This window comes from Glandiceps talaboti, chromosome 11, assembly GCF_964340395.1.
Source record: "Glandiceps talaboti chromosome 11, keGlaTala1.1, whole genome shotgun sequence".
In the NCBI taxonomy this organism is placed as follows: domain Eukaryota; kingdom Metazoa; phylum Hemichordata; class Enteropneusta; family Spengelidae; genus Glandiceps; species Glandiceps talaboti.
Window position 1 is genome coordinate 6,643,759 of NC_135559.1, and position 18,296 is coordinate 6,662,054.

The following is an 18,296-nucleotide window of genomic DNA, read 5'->3' on the forward strand; positions in this document are numbered from 1 at the left end:
CAACAGACAGACGGACGGACGGACGCAAAGATGGACGTACATACGAACAGATGGACAAACAGTCAAACAGACAGATTGACAGAGAGACAGGCAGAGAGGCAGACAGACAGACAGACAGACAGACAGACAGACAGACAGACAGATAGATAGATAGATAGATAGATAGATAGATAGATAGATAGATAGATAGATAGATAGATAGATAGATAGATAGATAGATAGATAGATAGATAGATAGATAGATAGATAGATAGATAGATAGATAGATACGGAGACGGGCGGGCGGACGAACTGACAGACAGACAGACAGACAGACAGACAGACAGACAGACAGACAGACAGACAGACAGACAGACAGACAGACAGACCAAATGTAATGAAAGCACATTATGTGGAAAACCCCACTTGACAGAGTAGTTTATTAGCTGATGTTATATCAAAGTAGATTCTCTCTGGTGTAGTAGATAAAATAATCTTTTAAGGAATCATGTAAAAGGTTTAACCCATTGTAAATATTTACACTTGTTATATATAGCAACCGAATTGAATTGTTGAATACTACCCATGTTTGCTGTCTAAGTTAATGACGGCATCATACCAGTGCTGTGTGAATCAACTCAACCAACGTACAAGACGACTTAACATTTTCATCACTTTCTTGCAAGATTCATCAACACAGTCTGTAAAATTAATTGGACTCTCTGTGAGCCCAATTGCTTTTCTGCCAATCTCATGTGATCCCATAGAGAGTATGAAATGCATTTAGAATATTACACTATATATCATTAATAGCTTCATTCTAAAATGAGAACCAATAGAGGCAATTACTCTGACAGCCCTAATATTCTCCTTCTTTCGCATTTCATTGATGCAATTTTCGAAGGGTCAAAAATGACATCTCGTGTACTCGGATCTTTCATTGTTCATTTTCCAAATTTGTATGCATGCATGTATGTATGTATGTATGTATGTATGTATGTATGTATGTATGTATGTATGTATGTATGTATGTGCGCGCGCGTGCATGCATGTCTATGTGCGTGCGTGCGTGCGTGCGTGCGTGTATGTGTGCACGCGTGCGTGTGTGTTTATATATGTACGTACTTATGTATATGTGTATGTATCTATGTATCTATGTATGTATGTATGTATGTATGTATGTATGCATGAATACATGCATGAGAGCGTGCGTGCGTGCGTGTGTGTGTAAGAATGAATGGATGGTTGGATAGATGGATAGATAAAATATGAGTGGGATGAATAAAATGTACATAGAAATATTCAATTACTCTCCAAACCCTTTGTGTCAAGCTTCGCTTATATTAATATTGTCTAAAAAAAATATCATACATACATACATACATACATACATACATACACACATACATACATACATACATACACATACATACATACATACATACATACATACATACATACATACATACATGTACATACATACATACATACATACATACATACATACATACATACATACATACATACATACATACATACATACATACATACATACATACATACATACAAGGAATATGTGATAAATAAATTTCTGTGTTTATTTGATAAGAGCTCTACAAAAGTATCAATTGAATTCTAAAAAAAAAAAACGTGACTACTTTTCAATACTGTACATACTGACCCGAAATTTGATAAATTATAATATAGTACTGCCTAAATTCTGGTCATTTCAAGGCGATTCATGTATAAAAAAGTTGAAAACAAAATCCACACCCAATCAAATAAACTTATAGAAAATAAAGGCTTCATCAGAATTCACTATGTGGCAAGTCTGTGGCATTTTGATATCATACAATTGATTCAAAAGTTCTGACAACAAAGTTTACTAAGATTAGATATTGTTTTACATATACAAATAATGGTCATTTCGTAGTCTTTATACATATACTACTATCTCAGACCACTAACTCTTCGTGGTCTGAGATACTATTAAGTATATTACAATACAAATTATGGTTAGCTAGGAGATGATTCCCCATAACTGAAACAAGTTGAAAGGTTCATATGATAAAATTGTGCAATTTTTTTCCATTTAGCTCAAAGGTATGACAGCGGTAGCTGTAATCTCTCTATCAGAATATAAACAGAATGTGAAATGCTTTCATAAATTATTCAAAGCTATAGGAGTTGTGACTGTAAGCCGTGTTCCTGATTTCAAATCTAGTATAACGACCGTCTTGCAAAACTGAACAAGCCATCTAAGACGTCGTTTAGCCCTCAGTGAGTTGTAGACGGTCCCCATGGTAACAGACAACAGTTGAAGTAGATTCAGAATTAGCGAAATATCGTATTTACGGCAAACTACAGTTATCTGTTGGATAAGATGGTAGGTTCGGTAGAGTTTGGAATATACAGGTGGCAGAAAAAATTCGCCAGCGACAAGAAAATATTTGAATTTCAATAAGCCAGTAAGCCCTGAAGAGGGCACTGCTCACTTCCGTATCTCTATGTCCTGTATCTAAAGTCCGGGGGAGAAAGCTGCCTGACGCCATCTTGTTGTCGCTATTTTGGCGATTTGTCAAAATGCCCAGTAATTTCTGGATATATACATTTATATTTTATTTTTTATACATTATATACTACTTTACTAAATACTATCGGGTTTTGGTATTTGACACAAAGGAATTTTATTACCAATTACATCATATTCAAGTCAGGCAAGACTATATCAAATGTTTCTATCAATACCGTTTATAACACAGACTTTGAGATGGCGCCAAATAAATTATGTAAAATGTCTGCGTCACAAGTTTGTGGTGTTTACAGAAACATTGTTTGTGTTTTTTTCCCTAAAATCGTGTATCTATGATGAAAAATGTCCCATGTGTTCAACCATAGACCGTGGAGGGTCTATGGTTCAACACTAAACCTCCATACATACTTGCATAGAACCGATTGTATCTGGTAGCTATGCTGCATAATCATATTAAACATGCTGGCGTTTTCTTGTAAAATAGTCTTTGAACTTGACTTTAAGTAGATATGCCCATGGCGGTTGAGGTTATGGCTCACTGACATGATAACATATATGTGATAAATTCTGCAAACAAAGAAGATAGAGAATAAATACATGAATAATACAGGATGTATAAAAAAATGTGTATTATGTGTAATTGAAATCTGATAGCAAAGCCTTGTCAGACATTTAGGCTTCCATTTACAAAATTCACTATGCCTAGTTCCACGTACTGTACATAGGAGCCAGAGCTGTAGTACTCCTTTACGTTTTTATATAGATATGGTGTCTAGCATTAGATGTGTACATAAAGATGGCAACGTTTATATATCATCTTTCTAAACTTTTCCATTTTATTCGAATGTGCCATATTGTCATATTGATACTCGCACTGGCCTGGTATCTAGAGAGATTAGGTAATTAAATCGGTGACGTAATACTAATAGGCGACTGATTCATTTAGATGCACGTATCAAGGTCAACGGCCAACACCAGGGAGTTCAAAGGTCATCAGATGATTATTACATACTTGACAAATGAGTTTTGCAACAGTTATTATTTGTGCATGATAGTTGTGTGTTTGTCTTAATTTTTTTTTATTTTTGTTGAATAAAATGAATGTATAGTACATAATCCTAAAGTTCACTATCATGACCATTTTAATGTGGAAATTAGCGATATCATGAAGCAGCGATCGAGTTATTCAAAATGCCCCAAGGTTAACCAGATACACTGTATTCACAGGTAAAGTCAAGTTGATATTATGTCAAGGTCATTTCCACCCCGCCATGTACAATAATCTAGTGACATTGTCTGCCTCAATAAATATGCATAGAATGTGCGAATGAATGAAATGCCTGGATTTGTAGGCTTAACGTCTGAAAGATTATCCTAGCCTCTCGATATTCCAGTGGATTGCATTGAATTATTAAAATCCGATGATGAGAGGTTGCGATGCTTCCTTGATGTAAGTGAAATGACTTCGCGCCTTCTAATTTTAGTTTGACTCTATAATCACACTGCTGGAGGACAGAAACCGTTGAAGCCAATTATCTGGAACTACACATCCGATATGAGTGATCCCCAGCTGTGATTGAAAAAGTCACTTTATAGGTGGTCGATCGAGGAGGGGGTACGTTGCTAGGTGTTATTGAAGGTAGATTATGGCGTCATTATTTAGACGACAAAGGAAACATTATCCCTTTCAAAAATACGTATTCTTTCTAGACTGCATCTGACATTGCTGAGGGTCTTCATTCGAGTCAATGACCCCATTTAATTATCGCAAAAACTGCCACCTGTGGCCGGTCGATCTGTGATCGTCTGCTACGCACGAGTCACGGTATGATTTATTGTGTACTACACAAGACTTTCCAACAAAAGCTCTTCTAAAGTTTGCATGTTCTTAAGTTTCAGTCGTACTAAACTTTCCTCAAGATCGACATATATGAAACGTGTCGAGCTTTGAAATATATTTCAGATTAGACAATAATCTGTTGAATATTTAAAATTACGTAGAAAATAACTGAAAATGTTTATGTTTTTTATTTCGTCTCTCGTTTTGTCTTGTGTTAAACGTCATTCACTTGCCTCCCTGTAGCCCTGAAGACAGTTTTAAATACCTGTCTATCAATATATGTGTGTGTGTGTGTGTGTGTGTCTGTCTGTCTGTCTGCATGTATGTATGTATGTATGTATGTATGTATGTATGTATGTATGTATGTATGTATGTATGTATATGTGTATGTATGTATGTATGTATGTATGTATGTATGTATGTATGTATGTATGGCTGTCTATCTGTCTGTCTGTCTGTTTGTTTGTCTGTTTGTCTGTGTCTGTCTGTCTGTCTGTCAGTTCTGTCACTTCCAGTTTTTGTTTTGCTTCTCTAGTTCTCTAGTCTTGCTGTTCTCTATCTCTGTGTATGTCTCTGTCTCTGTCTCTATCTGTCTCTCTCTATATCTGTTCAGCTGTGTATCTGTGTGCGTGTACGTTTGTGTGTGTGTCGCTAAAGCGATGTTATATGACAGTACAGTGTGATGTATTAACACAACGTTTTCTAATCAAAGAATTGTTTTAACAAGCCAACTGTCTTTAATAAATGTAATATTTACAATTTTCTTACTTACATTTTCACATAGCATTTTTTGTGTCCAAGAACTAACAATTGATTTTCCAATACAAACTATTTCCGTACCCTTATCAACTGCTTCACTAAACCATATCATAGACATAGAGTGTATTTGTGTGCTAACTACCTCTAGTACACTGGGTGTGATTCCTACGAGAATTTGAAAGTGATCGTCGTTCGTTTATAGCAGTGGTGGGGACCGGGAACACAGTATACGTGTACGCCACAATTCAATCGAAAAACACACCTGCTAATGGTTACAGTCACGGATCCATTTACAAACTCAGTTTGTTGTGAATGCTATTACAAGTTTATTGAATTGCACTGATTACATTAAAGCTATCACTACATTGACATTTAACATGCCAACCCCATCTAACATTTTTAAACTCTTAGTAGGGACTACAAAAAAGCAGACGATCTGCCGAGTGTAAAGAGGGACATAAATAGAATCTATTTTAAGGTATATGTTATTTCATCCATCTGCTTCAAAACCAAAGTCAACAAGCCGTTTATTTAATCATTAGGCCATTTTCTTTGGTGACCTTATCTAAGCTAGAGTTTACAAGCAACGTATTTATCTGGGTTTGTATTCAACTGCTGGATGACCTCTGTAGCGGAGATTCCAACATAGATAGTATTTCTGTTAGTGATTCAAGATATACAAACTTAAAGATGAACATCTTCACCTTTTTCATTCTTTGCACCTTTTCAAACAGCAAACTATATTTAGTATATCCTCGGAGTGCTATTAGTGACTGGACTTTCAGTTGCCTTGTGCTAGGCATGACCAGAAGCACATTTATTAGTATTTTTTATTCAAGCTAGGGTATATCCTCGCACACATATAGAAAGTGCTTGACACTCGATACCTAAGGTCTTTGACAGTATGTTATTTAGTATGTGTCGTAAAGAGAAATTACATTCAACTTTAGAATAGGTGGGGTAGGTAGGTTTTTTATTTTATTTTTTTATTTTTTCCTTCATATGTGAGTGTTTAGCTAAGGTAGTTATGTTTTCCGTTGTTTTCCATATGGTCTCTCTGTATTATAGGTTTCTTTTTCTTTTTAAGTTGGTTTTACTTTCCTCATACACTATTTCTTGCGAGATTTTCGCGATTTTTTTTTCTCGAATACGTAAAAAAAAAGTTTAGGGTCGGCGTGAAAAACTAGGTGGTAACCGGAACCAAATAATTATTCTTTAGGCCTTAATACATATCAAATTACTCTGTTGATGTTTACAGTTTTACGTTGGAAAGATGTTTTAGGAATGAAGTCTGTTTTCGATCTAAAGATACGTAATAGTGATGTATGTGTCTGTCTGTCTGTCTGTCTATCTGTCTGTGTCTGTCTGTGTGTGTGTGTCTGTCTGTCTGCCTGTGCGTGTACGTGTGTGCGTACGCGTGTATGTATGTATGTGTACGTATGTATGTATGTATGTATGTATGTATGTATGCATGCGCGGATGAAGTGTGGTTAACGTCAATCGAACTAAGTCTGTTTGTGCACTACAAAATGTATCGATTTAAAAAGCAGTCGGGAGTTGGGGGGGGGGGTCGTAAATCAGATGTAAAGGGTGCGTTTGAATTTTTAACTGTCACACTTTTCATGATAATGCCCAAGTTATCAAACTTCATATAATTTGTTCTTTTCAAGTCATTTTGTATTATTTGCCGTTTCGGGACCCCTTTCGATTTTCATATGTAGATATTAAGCAAAGAAACTCCGAACTCTATCACATATGTACTGCTATACGTCTTAACCTTTATAAGAATGATGAAGGTTGATTCTGTACTTGACACTAATCCGTTTCAGGATCAAACACGTCATTTTAAGATTCCATAATAGGTATTCCTTTTTTCAATTAAGTCTCGAACTCTCTTTAACGACTTACCTTCACAGTCAATTTTACCATCGTTGTTTGAGTCAGCCTCTTTCATAATTTCATCAAATTCTTTCTCTGATATTTTTTCTTCTCCTATTTCTGTTACAACTTTCCGGAGTTCGGATGCATCGATGAACCCATCGTGGTCTCTGTCAAAGACGTTAAATGCTTCTCGGAATCCAGCGAGTTCCTCTTCGGGGTCGACTTTGTATTCAGCCAACAAAGCCGTGAATTCATCCAAATCTAAGACGCCGTTCTCTAAAAGCAACAGAGAATTAGTTTGTATTTATTACCGAATAATATCAAAGAAATTATGATAGTTTTGGTAAATGTTACGTATAAGTTGAAGCAGTGGCGTTCATGATGGTTGTTGCAGATTTAGTGTTAATTTTCAAAAGAAACGTGGACATAAACTAACGTTGCTAGGTTACAACTTTACAAGGAATACCGAATAATCGATTCTACTGAACATTCAGTAGAGTACATTTAGTTGTTCTTGTTGCTATAGCGCTTGAAGTGGTGATGGCGTTAGTAGTAGTGCTTGTGTTTCATGGTAGTGTTCATGTTGTCGTTGGTGGTTTGGTATCAGTATCAGTGATCGTCTTACTGTTGTTTTTGCCGATAGTGGTTTTACTGGCGATTGTTGTAGTGTTGGTGTTCGTTACGGTTACTGTATATTGTTAGTTATGTGCATGTGATGGTGGTACATATGGTGATGGCAATGGTGGTTGATGTGTTAAAGATACTGTTGGTGGTTTTGAGTTGATATTTGGAATGGTGGTAGTGGCGATTATATGTTTGTGTTGATTTTTTATATTTGGTGGTGGTTTTGGGGTGTTATTTTATGTGATGAGTTTAGTGTTGACTGTAGGGGTTGTGTTGCTGTTTATGATGATGGCCGTGGTGGTGGTGGTGGTGGTGGTGGTGGTGGTGGTTTTATTTATGGTGTTGTTGGGGCAATATTTGTGATGTACAAACAGTGGTAGTTATTGTTTCGTTGTTGCTGCTGCTTCTGTTGTTGTTGTTGTTGTTGGTGGTGGTGTTGTTGTTGTTGTTGTTAGTATTAGTAGTAGTGGTGATGGTTGTGGTGGTGATGGTTGTTGTTGTTGTTGTTGTTGTTGTTGGCGGTGGTGGTGGTGGTGGTGGTGGTGGTGGTGGTGGTGGTGGTGGTGGTGGTGGTGGTGGTGGTTGTAGTTGTGGGTACTGATTGCAATTGTGTTGTCAATGTAGTGGTTGTGGAGTGTTAGTATTAGTTGCAGTTGGAAAATTAGTATTAGTTGCAGTTGGAAACAGTAGAAATGAACAAACGATACATTGCGGCGTAAAGAAACATTTTTTTCGGAGGGCGGGGTCACTGCGCTCTATTGTGCACAATTTTATGTAGAAAGCTTTAGAAAGGATACAACCCAAAACAGACTTAACACAGAGGTCTTTTAAGCCCAGTGGTTTACTTCAAATGCAAACTCTACAAAAATGAATTAGTGTATGTTGACAATATTGTGGGTGATCATACCGACTAAGAATTCAAATACCATGTCCCCTGTGTCTGAGATGAGATGTCCCATGCGATAAAATGGCATTATATCTTAAATCCGCCAAAAGCAAATTGATCAATTTCCTAACGATTCAAAAGCTTTTCATTCCTTGACCTTTGGCACGGTGTCTTTTAACGGTGATTCCTTTGCCGATTAACCAGGGCATATTAATAACATGTGAAGCAATAAGTGCTTTGAACTGAAATTGTGGTGCATTTATACATTTCAACTTAAGTAAATATGTGATACATTGGAGAAATCAGTACGTCTCAGCTCTGTTGGTTAGTTTTACAAGAGAATGGTTGTCTTTATTTCAGCATGCATGCATGCATGCATGCATGCATGCATACATACATACATACATACATACATACATACATACATACATACATACATACATACACGCATGCATGCATACATATATGCATGCATGCATACAGGCATACAGGCATGCAAGCAGGCAGACAGGCATGCACGCACGCACACACTGATATATAGACAGTCAGACAGACAGCCTGTACTGTACTGGAATATACTGTAAATTTTAGTGTAGTTACTAGTGTACTGTACTGTAATGTAATGTACCGCACTGCATATCTATGTACTACACTATATAGTCCTGTTCTCTAGTTCACTGCACTATACTACACTCCAATACAATACAATACACCACACAGTCATATTCTCTCCTACGGTACAGGGCAAACGTCATATAAATTACCAATTTCAATATTTAGGTTCATAGTAATTGTGACTTTTGAGTACATTCCATCAAGGTTCCCTATAGATTCTTCCATGTCTATGGTGACAGCGATGATGTACTGTTACTATCATGATAATTTGACTCATCCCTGGAGCCTTAGTTTTATCTGACAATCGTTAACAATGGTCATTACATTGTAGTAATGAAGCAATGACATAATTTAAACATGGAGGCAACACGAACTAGGCAACAAGGGAAATTGCATCGTTATTGCTAGTTAAATATATATTTTTTTATGTTTCGTCTTCTGAGACCTCAACTAATACAATGATTTTCTCTGTGTGGTATACCTCGTCATCAATGTAATGAGAAACTTCCCAAACCTATAATTCTATCAGATATTCGCAGGGAGTATTTTGATAAAAATAATTACAAGTTTTTTTGTATTTTTTCCCTGGCTATCTTTAATATATATCCGTCAGTCACCATCTCTCATCGTCTATATATATCCTCGCATGTCGTGTTATTAATATGTAGATTTTCCCGTAAGTATAATTTTATCAAAAATTTTGTCAGGGGTATTTTGATGAAAATAATTACAAATTGTCGTGTGTTTTCTCTAGAGTTCTCTACAGTGTATTCATGTCATTTTCAAATCTTCGTCTCGCTGCTTTCATTGTCCATATCCTCATATTTTTATTTAATTATTTCCCCAGTCTGTTATTCTGCGGTTTAGGAATATCTTCTGAATTATTCATGGTTTAATTTAAAAGACATTTTTTGTTATGACTAATAAGGTTGCTTGACGTACATGGACATTGTCGGGCTTCTCAAGTCAACAAAATGAATAGAACTGTTAGATGATAGTGTGTCTTTGATGTCGTTCTTATCTCTCTTTCTTTTCTCTATACAATTGTATGCGGCGAGATTAAAGTTATGAAGATGTCGAAAAACAGCGAATTGGGTAATGAAGCGGTGCTTTTTAGCTCAATTCATCTTCTATATAATGTTTGCAAGTAAATCCATGTACAAACAAGTACATCTCATAAACATTAAAATTATGGCCATTACTCTTGTGTAATTTCTCACGCAATGACATACCATACATATTTCAGTCAAAAAAATATTCTCGAAATACATCTATATTATAACCTAGCGCCAAATTATTTTGGACGCCTTTCTTCTCTATTCTATCTTTCTATCTATAAGGACGTGATTAAGCACCGGGGCAAAAAAAATTGCTATATCATTGCTAAATTATTACGTCATAAAACATGGCTCGACTATGCTTATGATATCAATTACCTTGAATAGGCGGCAAACGAACAGTCAGTCTTTAGGTCCTCATAAACAATTCGAGTCATTTTCTCACGGGTCATTTTTTTGAATATTATAACTATACAGCAGCCAGCGACGCCATCCATCATTCTTTAACTGTATACAGTTGATGGCCTCATAATATTAGGTTCAATTACCTTGACTACTAATATCCTGATCGATATTAATAATCAGCAAAACTCATTTTCAAACCCGTCAACAATGACAAATGACAGTGTCACATTTCCCACCTGATATCATCATCTTTTTGGACTAGCGCCCTCCCAAGGGAGTGCCTCTCCTTGTTAGGAAAAAAATGACTTGTAATCAATGTTGAACTCATAAATAGCAACAGTGTGAACCAAGGGAACTAGTAAAGTGACAGGGTAATAAACGATGCTCCCATTCCTCAGTTCATCATTTATCAAGAAACATTAAATGACTCGTGTTGACTTATGTATTGAGAGGGCGCCCTTTCCTTCTTACATAGACCTGTTGTACAATGCCAATATATTACAACGACAGGTCATTTTATGCCATATTATCACTTACCTCCATCTAATATCATCGTAATGCTCATAACTGCATCTATCCATGATGCATTCATATAATACTTCAAATACCAACCGCGAAATCTTGTCACTCATACTAAAACACGTAGACACACACATATCATATATACACTCACCCACTCACGTACGCACGCACGCACGCACACACACACACACACACACACACACACGCGCGCGCGCGCGCATACATACATACATACATACATACATACATACATACATACATACATACATACATACATACATACATACATACATACATACATACATACATACATACAAACATACATACATACATACATACATACATACATACATACATACATACATACATACATACCTTAAAAATCACATTTTTTGACAAGTCGATGTAACGTATTTTTTAACCGTTCACAGTATTGTACACTAACCATACACATATTTATACTTTAAATAGTGTTATTTCCTGGTCGATTTAACGGCTACGCATTAATTTCCTATATCGTATAATATATGTCAATCATCTTTTTGAAAAGTCAGGCAAATTGCTATGATTATTTTGATTATCATCTGAACTATAAAAGCCAAATTTGTACCGTGTGAGTTGATATCATTGCTATGACTTCCTCCTAATAATCAGTTGGTTCTTATTTTTCGAAACACATAGAGAGAGAGAGAGAGAGAGAGAGAGAGAGAGAGAGAGAGAGAGAGAGAGAGAGAGAGAGAGAGAGAGTGTGTGTGTGTGTGTGTGTGTGTGTGTGTGTGTGTGTGTGTGTGTGTGTGTGTGAGAGAGGGGGGAGGGTGGACATTTAATTATTCTCTCCACGCATACTAATATTAAATACAATAAATCACCCTTCTTCCGTGAATGCAATAGCGTAGACAAATAATAATTTCAAAAAAAGTAAACATACAACTGCTAATTCACGTTTCATGAGAAAACCCAAACACGTTTGAATGCAGTTTTCTAATTTTATAATGCACTTTGATGAAATCTGTTATATTTATCCACAATATCTACATGCAAGTATAGGTGTCACTCGCTGTACTAAGATAGATCTGACGTATGGATTTCACGTGTCACTTTCCATGTGGAGATAACAAGTGTTACAGAAACCATTATGCAATCACAACGTTAACTGGAATACGAATGTCGATATTAGTTAACATTTAATTTCACATTAAAATGAATACTGACTGTGGTGGCGCACTCACAGTCAAAAAGGGTAACTCACACGTGTAAACAAAATGTCTATCTCCACCCTTCCCGGCTGGAATACAGAAGAAACAACAATAAAAAGTTTATATCTGTTTTCATTTCTTTGCTCTTTCTACTTTTTCTTGTTGGTCTTGACATATAGTTAGTGGTTAGACAAGTAATGTGGGGACAGATACAACAGTTGTCTAGACAGACAGACAGACAGACAGACAGACAGACAGACAGACAGACAGACAGACTGACAGGCAGGCTGAAGAACGGATACAACAAATATAGAGACAGACATTCAGACAAACTAATAAGTAAGCAAGCAAACAAACAAACAACCACAAACAAACAATCAAATTATCAAACGAATTAACAAGATATACGTACTGTTAAAGTCACTCTTTTCAAGCATAACTTCTAGTTCTTTTTCAGTGGGATTCTGTCCATAAACTCTCATCATATCACCCAATTCTTCCAGTGATATTGCACCAGATTTATCTTTATCAAACATGTCAAATGTGCACTTTAAATCTGTAATCAAAACATGAATAAAAACAAAAATATTTCATAAATCAATCTATTTACGGTGAATATTTCAATAACGTTTACCTATGATATGTATTCCAATAACGTAATGCTATTATAACAGTATATATATATATAATACTGGTCAGACGACATTCACACATTTGCGATCGAAAACATTCCACAGACAGACTAATGGTCGGTCGTTCGGCCAGTCAGTCAGTCAGTCAGTCAGTCAGTCAGATACACACACACACCACCAGCACCACCACCAACAGCAACAACTTCGATATCACCAACATCACCGCTCCCCCACAACCATCATCATCTCCATCAAGAACGACGACGACGACGACAACAACAACAACAACAACAACAACAACAACAACAACAACAACAACAACAACAACAACAACAACACAGTTAAGTTGACTAACCCGAACTATAAATTCAATTTCCTTCATGTTCACATCTCATCAATAATTCCACACCTTGTTATGACGCGAAATCAAAGTAAAAAAAACGAAGGGATAATTGTAAAAAGAAAATTAAAAAAAAAGACGTCACCATTTTGAATCATTCTTTGGTATACATATGGTCCAGACGAAACCTCTGACCTTTTTAGCTGAATTTCAATAATGGCGGCGACGGAAATTAAAGTCGATATCTTCTTGATCTCACACGACAAACACAAATAGATAGGTGTATGTGACACAACTACTAGTGTAATTAAATGATACCCACGATAATCTACAAACATTTTCACTGTTCGCAATATAATGACGATCACTCCCTATGCCATGGCGAGTGCTAAAAGCCGGTAATGTGTGTACCTTGTATCTTCTTTTTATTGGAGAAAGGTAAAAAGGAAGTCTTAAGCAATTCTGGCAAGTCCTTGTCATTATGTATTTTTATGTGCAGAGTTCTTTTTTTTTTTAAATACAGAAAATTTCAACAGGAAACAACAAAATCTGTTATTTAGTTTTGTCTGTGTTCCTTGTTAAGGTTGAACATCCCTCGAGACGAAAATCATAATTCAGATTTATCCAAACTATGCCACAAGAAAGCTTTTTTTCAAGCCCTTTAGAAAAAATAACAAGAATGTGGGGGTTCGTCCCCTTTCAATCGACAATCTTTAAAAAAAAATCGAACTCGATTCAAAAACTTTGTACGGAGATCTGTTCTCTATTTTTAGGACAAATTGATTGCTGCAATCCAACTCTTGTGTGCACAATTTACTATACACTTTTAATGTTTTAGCTAAGGATGTGAATTTAAGTTATGACCATAAGCAAATAACATGAATTTCATTTTTACTTTAATATTTGTACAAAATGTTTGTTTACAAAATGTACAGGGTTTGCTACCTGTTGAATTGTTTTGAGTTGTCTTAAAAGAAAAATAACAGCATAATTAGAAGTTTAAGACTTTCGTATTCGAAGTGTATACTACTCTGGTGGTCATAGTTACTACCAAACCAGAGTGACTATAGAGTTTTAATTTAGGCAGCACAATGCTTTTTCACATCTCACACATCGTTTTTTTGTTACAAATAAAACAAATAAAATAAGGACACTGATAGCGCGCACACACGTGAAATGTTACATTTTATCGCACTGTGAACACAAATAAACAGTTTCGTGTTTTAATCTTCCTTGTTCAATCTATCAGTGTGTTGATTTGTGTTCCCAGTGAGATAAAATGTATCAGTTTATATGCGCTATCAGTGCTAGTGTATAACAAAAACCTTATGTGAGATGTAAAAGCCATCTCGCCGCGTAATTAAAACTCTAAGCTTATAGTCTCTCTGGTTTGTTTGGTAGTAACATGTGCCTCTTTCTTTCCCACGTTCAGCCTGTGATTGTGTAATGACACCTATGGGCGTACATTTCGTTGCTCTTTCTACGTTTCATTTTACAGTTTACCAGAAACAAAGGGCTAACTATTAAAGTGCGTTTTGTTTTTTCTTCAGTGTTTACACAATACTGTAACAATGTGTACGCGTACGTCACGAAGTCTATAGTTACCCCTGCCTAACAGTTAAAGTAATTATTTTGTGAAAACATTGGTTAATGAAGATGCGTCATTTAGCCAAATAGTTTTGTCGATATTGATGCCTAGGGGCATTTAGGGAAGGCTTTTTATCTATCTTATTGAAATAGAAGGCTACATATGCTTCCCCTGGAGGACGAAAGGGTATTGCAATTGCCCCTTGCTTCCTTTTTTCATTCTTTTACCTGTAGAATGCGGAGGGTCCTCAGGCTATAATAGAAACTCACTTTTAGCACTTGTAAAGACTTTTAACTTGTAAACATTCAAAGGAAGACCATATATATGTAGTTGCAAGACAAGGTAATGCATGTTCTCTGAACTCTCAGTTAAAAGTTGTAATGTCAATGCAAGTTGGTCAAAAACTGTCTCGCTTCCAAAATCCGTACTAGTATGCATTAACTATCTGCGTTTCAACTGATCAGCTGCATCAAGCAAATTTTAAATTGACAATTGAAAGGTAAAACACGTAGATGTAAATGAGCCACAAAGTCGTAATTTGTAATGTACCCTTTGTGATTGACTAGCTACGCAATGGCACCGTTCATTAAACCATACATACCCATTGCTTCTAACAACAACCTGGGCACGTCTACTGTATTGTTAGCCAAGAGTGTTCTCAAGTTGCCATAAGTACCCGTCAATGGCCTACACTCATCAAACGACTGAGTACGCAAACCCAGAGTAATGTTGTTCAAGTATGTCTGGTTGAACAAACAACACCTTCCCCAAATACTTCAAAAATGAGTCTCAGCTCCCCATCACTATAGTGTTTGTTGTGGTGAGTTTTAATAAGTATCTTCAGTGAAATCAATAATTGTCTGCAGACACACCGGGTAAAAAGACGACTGTTCCTTTCGACCATTCGATGACATGGGATTGTGCCCTCGTTCTACATCTGACTTAACAAACAGGCAGACAGACAGACAGACAGACAGACAGACAGACAGACGGACGGACGGACGGACGGACGTACTGACGGACGGACGGACGGACAGACAGACAGACAGACAGCAGGCATGCAGACAGACAGACAGCAGGCAGGCAGACAGACAAACAAACAAACAAACGCACACACATACACACATACATACATACATACATACATACATACATACATACATACATACATACATACACACATACCCTCGTTCTATATCTAACTTAACAAACAGACAGACAGACAGACAGACAGACAGACAGACAGACAGGCAGGCAGGCAGCAGGCATGCAGACAGACAGCAGGCACATACATACATACATACATACATACATACATACATACATACATACATACATACATACTCTCTCTCTCTCTCTCTCTCTCTCTCTCTATCTCTCTCTCTCTCTCTCTCTCTCTCTCTCTCTCTCTCTCTCTCTCTCTCTCTCTCTCTCTCTCTCTCTCTCTCTCTCTCTCTCTCTCTCTCTCTCTCTCTCTCTCTGTCGATATAAGAAAACGCCAAGCCAAATTCAGGTAATATTAAAGGGTCGCCGTATACATTTTTGACAAAATGGAATGTTCATTTCAATGACAAATCACTGATTAAAGAGGGTAACATCATGGCCAAATGTCAAGTTTTGAACAATTTAGCCAGGTTGTTTTATGAAGTGTCGGTTGTAATTACAGGTTAAGTCTAAACAGTCTCGCCTATTAAATCAAGGCCATTGTGTAATGTTACCCAATAGTCACCTAGCGGCAGTCTTCAAATTCCAGTTTAAGTGGAACATTTACCATAAAATAAAGTTACGTTGGCCAGTAAGCCACGTTTGTGTTGAGTGACTATGAAGAGCACGATCATAGGGGAATTAGCCTCAGAGCAGAACTATGATGATGTATTACCAAAGAAATAGTGTTGATGTAAAATTAAATATTGCGTATTTTTGGTGGCGTTGCGCGGGAAAACATGGCCTTAGGTATGTGGTGTAAACGCCGTGTAATCTGTTTTACGGATAGGTGATAAGTATAGGTCATTGAAAACTTTAATTGTCTGCTGTGATCGTACAGTCCTTTCATGACATGAATTATATACCTGGTGACCTATTGTATACTGAGCCTCTTATTGTTGTATTCAATAGTTGTTTCTATGGAAACAATGACGCTTAAACTCACCGTCATACTCCGCCTCTGACAGACCGGGATGTTTGACAGAATGCTTGCACTCCTGCTGTGTGTCCTCCGATTGTCCCGACGAGCCATGTCCTTCAATAGTAGACTGGTCAACAAGGAGAAGACGAAATAAGGCGTGTTAACATAACTTAAATCTTAGCGGTTGAACTCTCGGTCATCTATGTCAACTGAACGGAGTGGCTAGACAAATAAAAGTACTTAATTATCTTTACCGTGACCGCCGTTCCAAGTCATCACCGGTATATTATTTTGTTTCACTCGATTCCCAACTTTTAGAAACACTCCATGATGAGAAATTCAAATTGTTTCAAAACTGTCAAGCTAGCTATTGTAACTTTAATTATATTGTGACTATGTATTCAGGTAGGGTGTCCTACGGACAAAGGAACACAACACACTTAAAGATAAGAATACGATATGACAGGTTTTACACGAGGGTCTGAAGACTCTCATGCTAGATAATAGTACGGTCGTGTATTGTTCACTTCGTGTATTAAAGTGGAGAGGTTTGTTTTATTACCCTTGGAGACCAAAATTGAATTCTTCCATTTAGGCCTATTTGAAGATATAGTCGTGTAATTTCGATATGTTCTTGGCCTCGACTATTTCATATCAAAACACGACCATCGTCGATAAACATATCATGCAATAATAAAGTTACCTTGATGAACAGATTTGCCTCAATCACAACTGTTGTCATTTTATCTCATGACGGCCACACCGTCACATATCAAACACGTACCTGTACGCCGTTTGATCCTTCACTGAGAGTCTAGTACCTACTAATAACGTCTATCCCAACGCCTCGAGATTTTTTCACGATTCGTCACCTAGTTTTTTATCCAAAGCGCGTTACCAAGGAATTTGAAAACGATATGAAAAAATGAACTTACCATCATTAGTACCTCTCACGATCCACTCTCACGTACGTATATCAACAAAAGGAACTATCAATGACTCCAACAAACAAACATCACACAAACCTCTAGTGGCCGTGTGGATCGTTGTTGTCATCAAAAGAGATCGACCCATCTTTTGACGTCTTCGCACGCCCCCATGAGTCCATTTGATAAAATTTAAAACCGGATAATTGGATCACTGTACACGCATAGTTGCATTGTGATGAACTATTTGTGACCAATCAGGCGATATTAATCAATACTTGTTGTTGTTGTTGTTTTCTGATAAAGATGGTCTTTGGACATTAGTGTGAATTTTTGTTAACCCTCTGATGATTTTTACGACTGTATCACCATGACTTCACCAATGTG

General features: G+C 36.7%; 1 protein-coding gene across 1 annotated transcript; it reads right to left on the reverse strand.

Annotated features, from left to right (window-relative positions):
* Nucleotides 1-1,554: 1,554 nt before the first annotated feature.
* LOC144442421 (neo-calmodulin-like) lies at nucleotides 1,555-17,959 on the reverse strand. The gene is made up of 5 exons (XM_078131767.1): nucleotides 17,919-17,959; nucleotides 17,008-17,110; nucleotides 12,711-12,854; nucleotides 7,020-7,268; nucleotides 1,555-3,079 (listed from the first exon to the last, which is right to left on the reverse strand). Exons 1-5 carry the CDS (start codon nucleotides 17,922-17,924, stop codon nucleotides 3,048-3,050), a joined length of 534 nt encoding a protein of 177 aa, XP_077987893.1. The 5' UTR covers nucleotides 17,925-17,959; the 3' UTR covers nucleotides 1,555-3,047.
* Nucleotides 17,960-18,296: the final 337 nt, after the last annotated feature.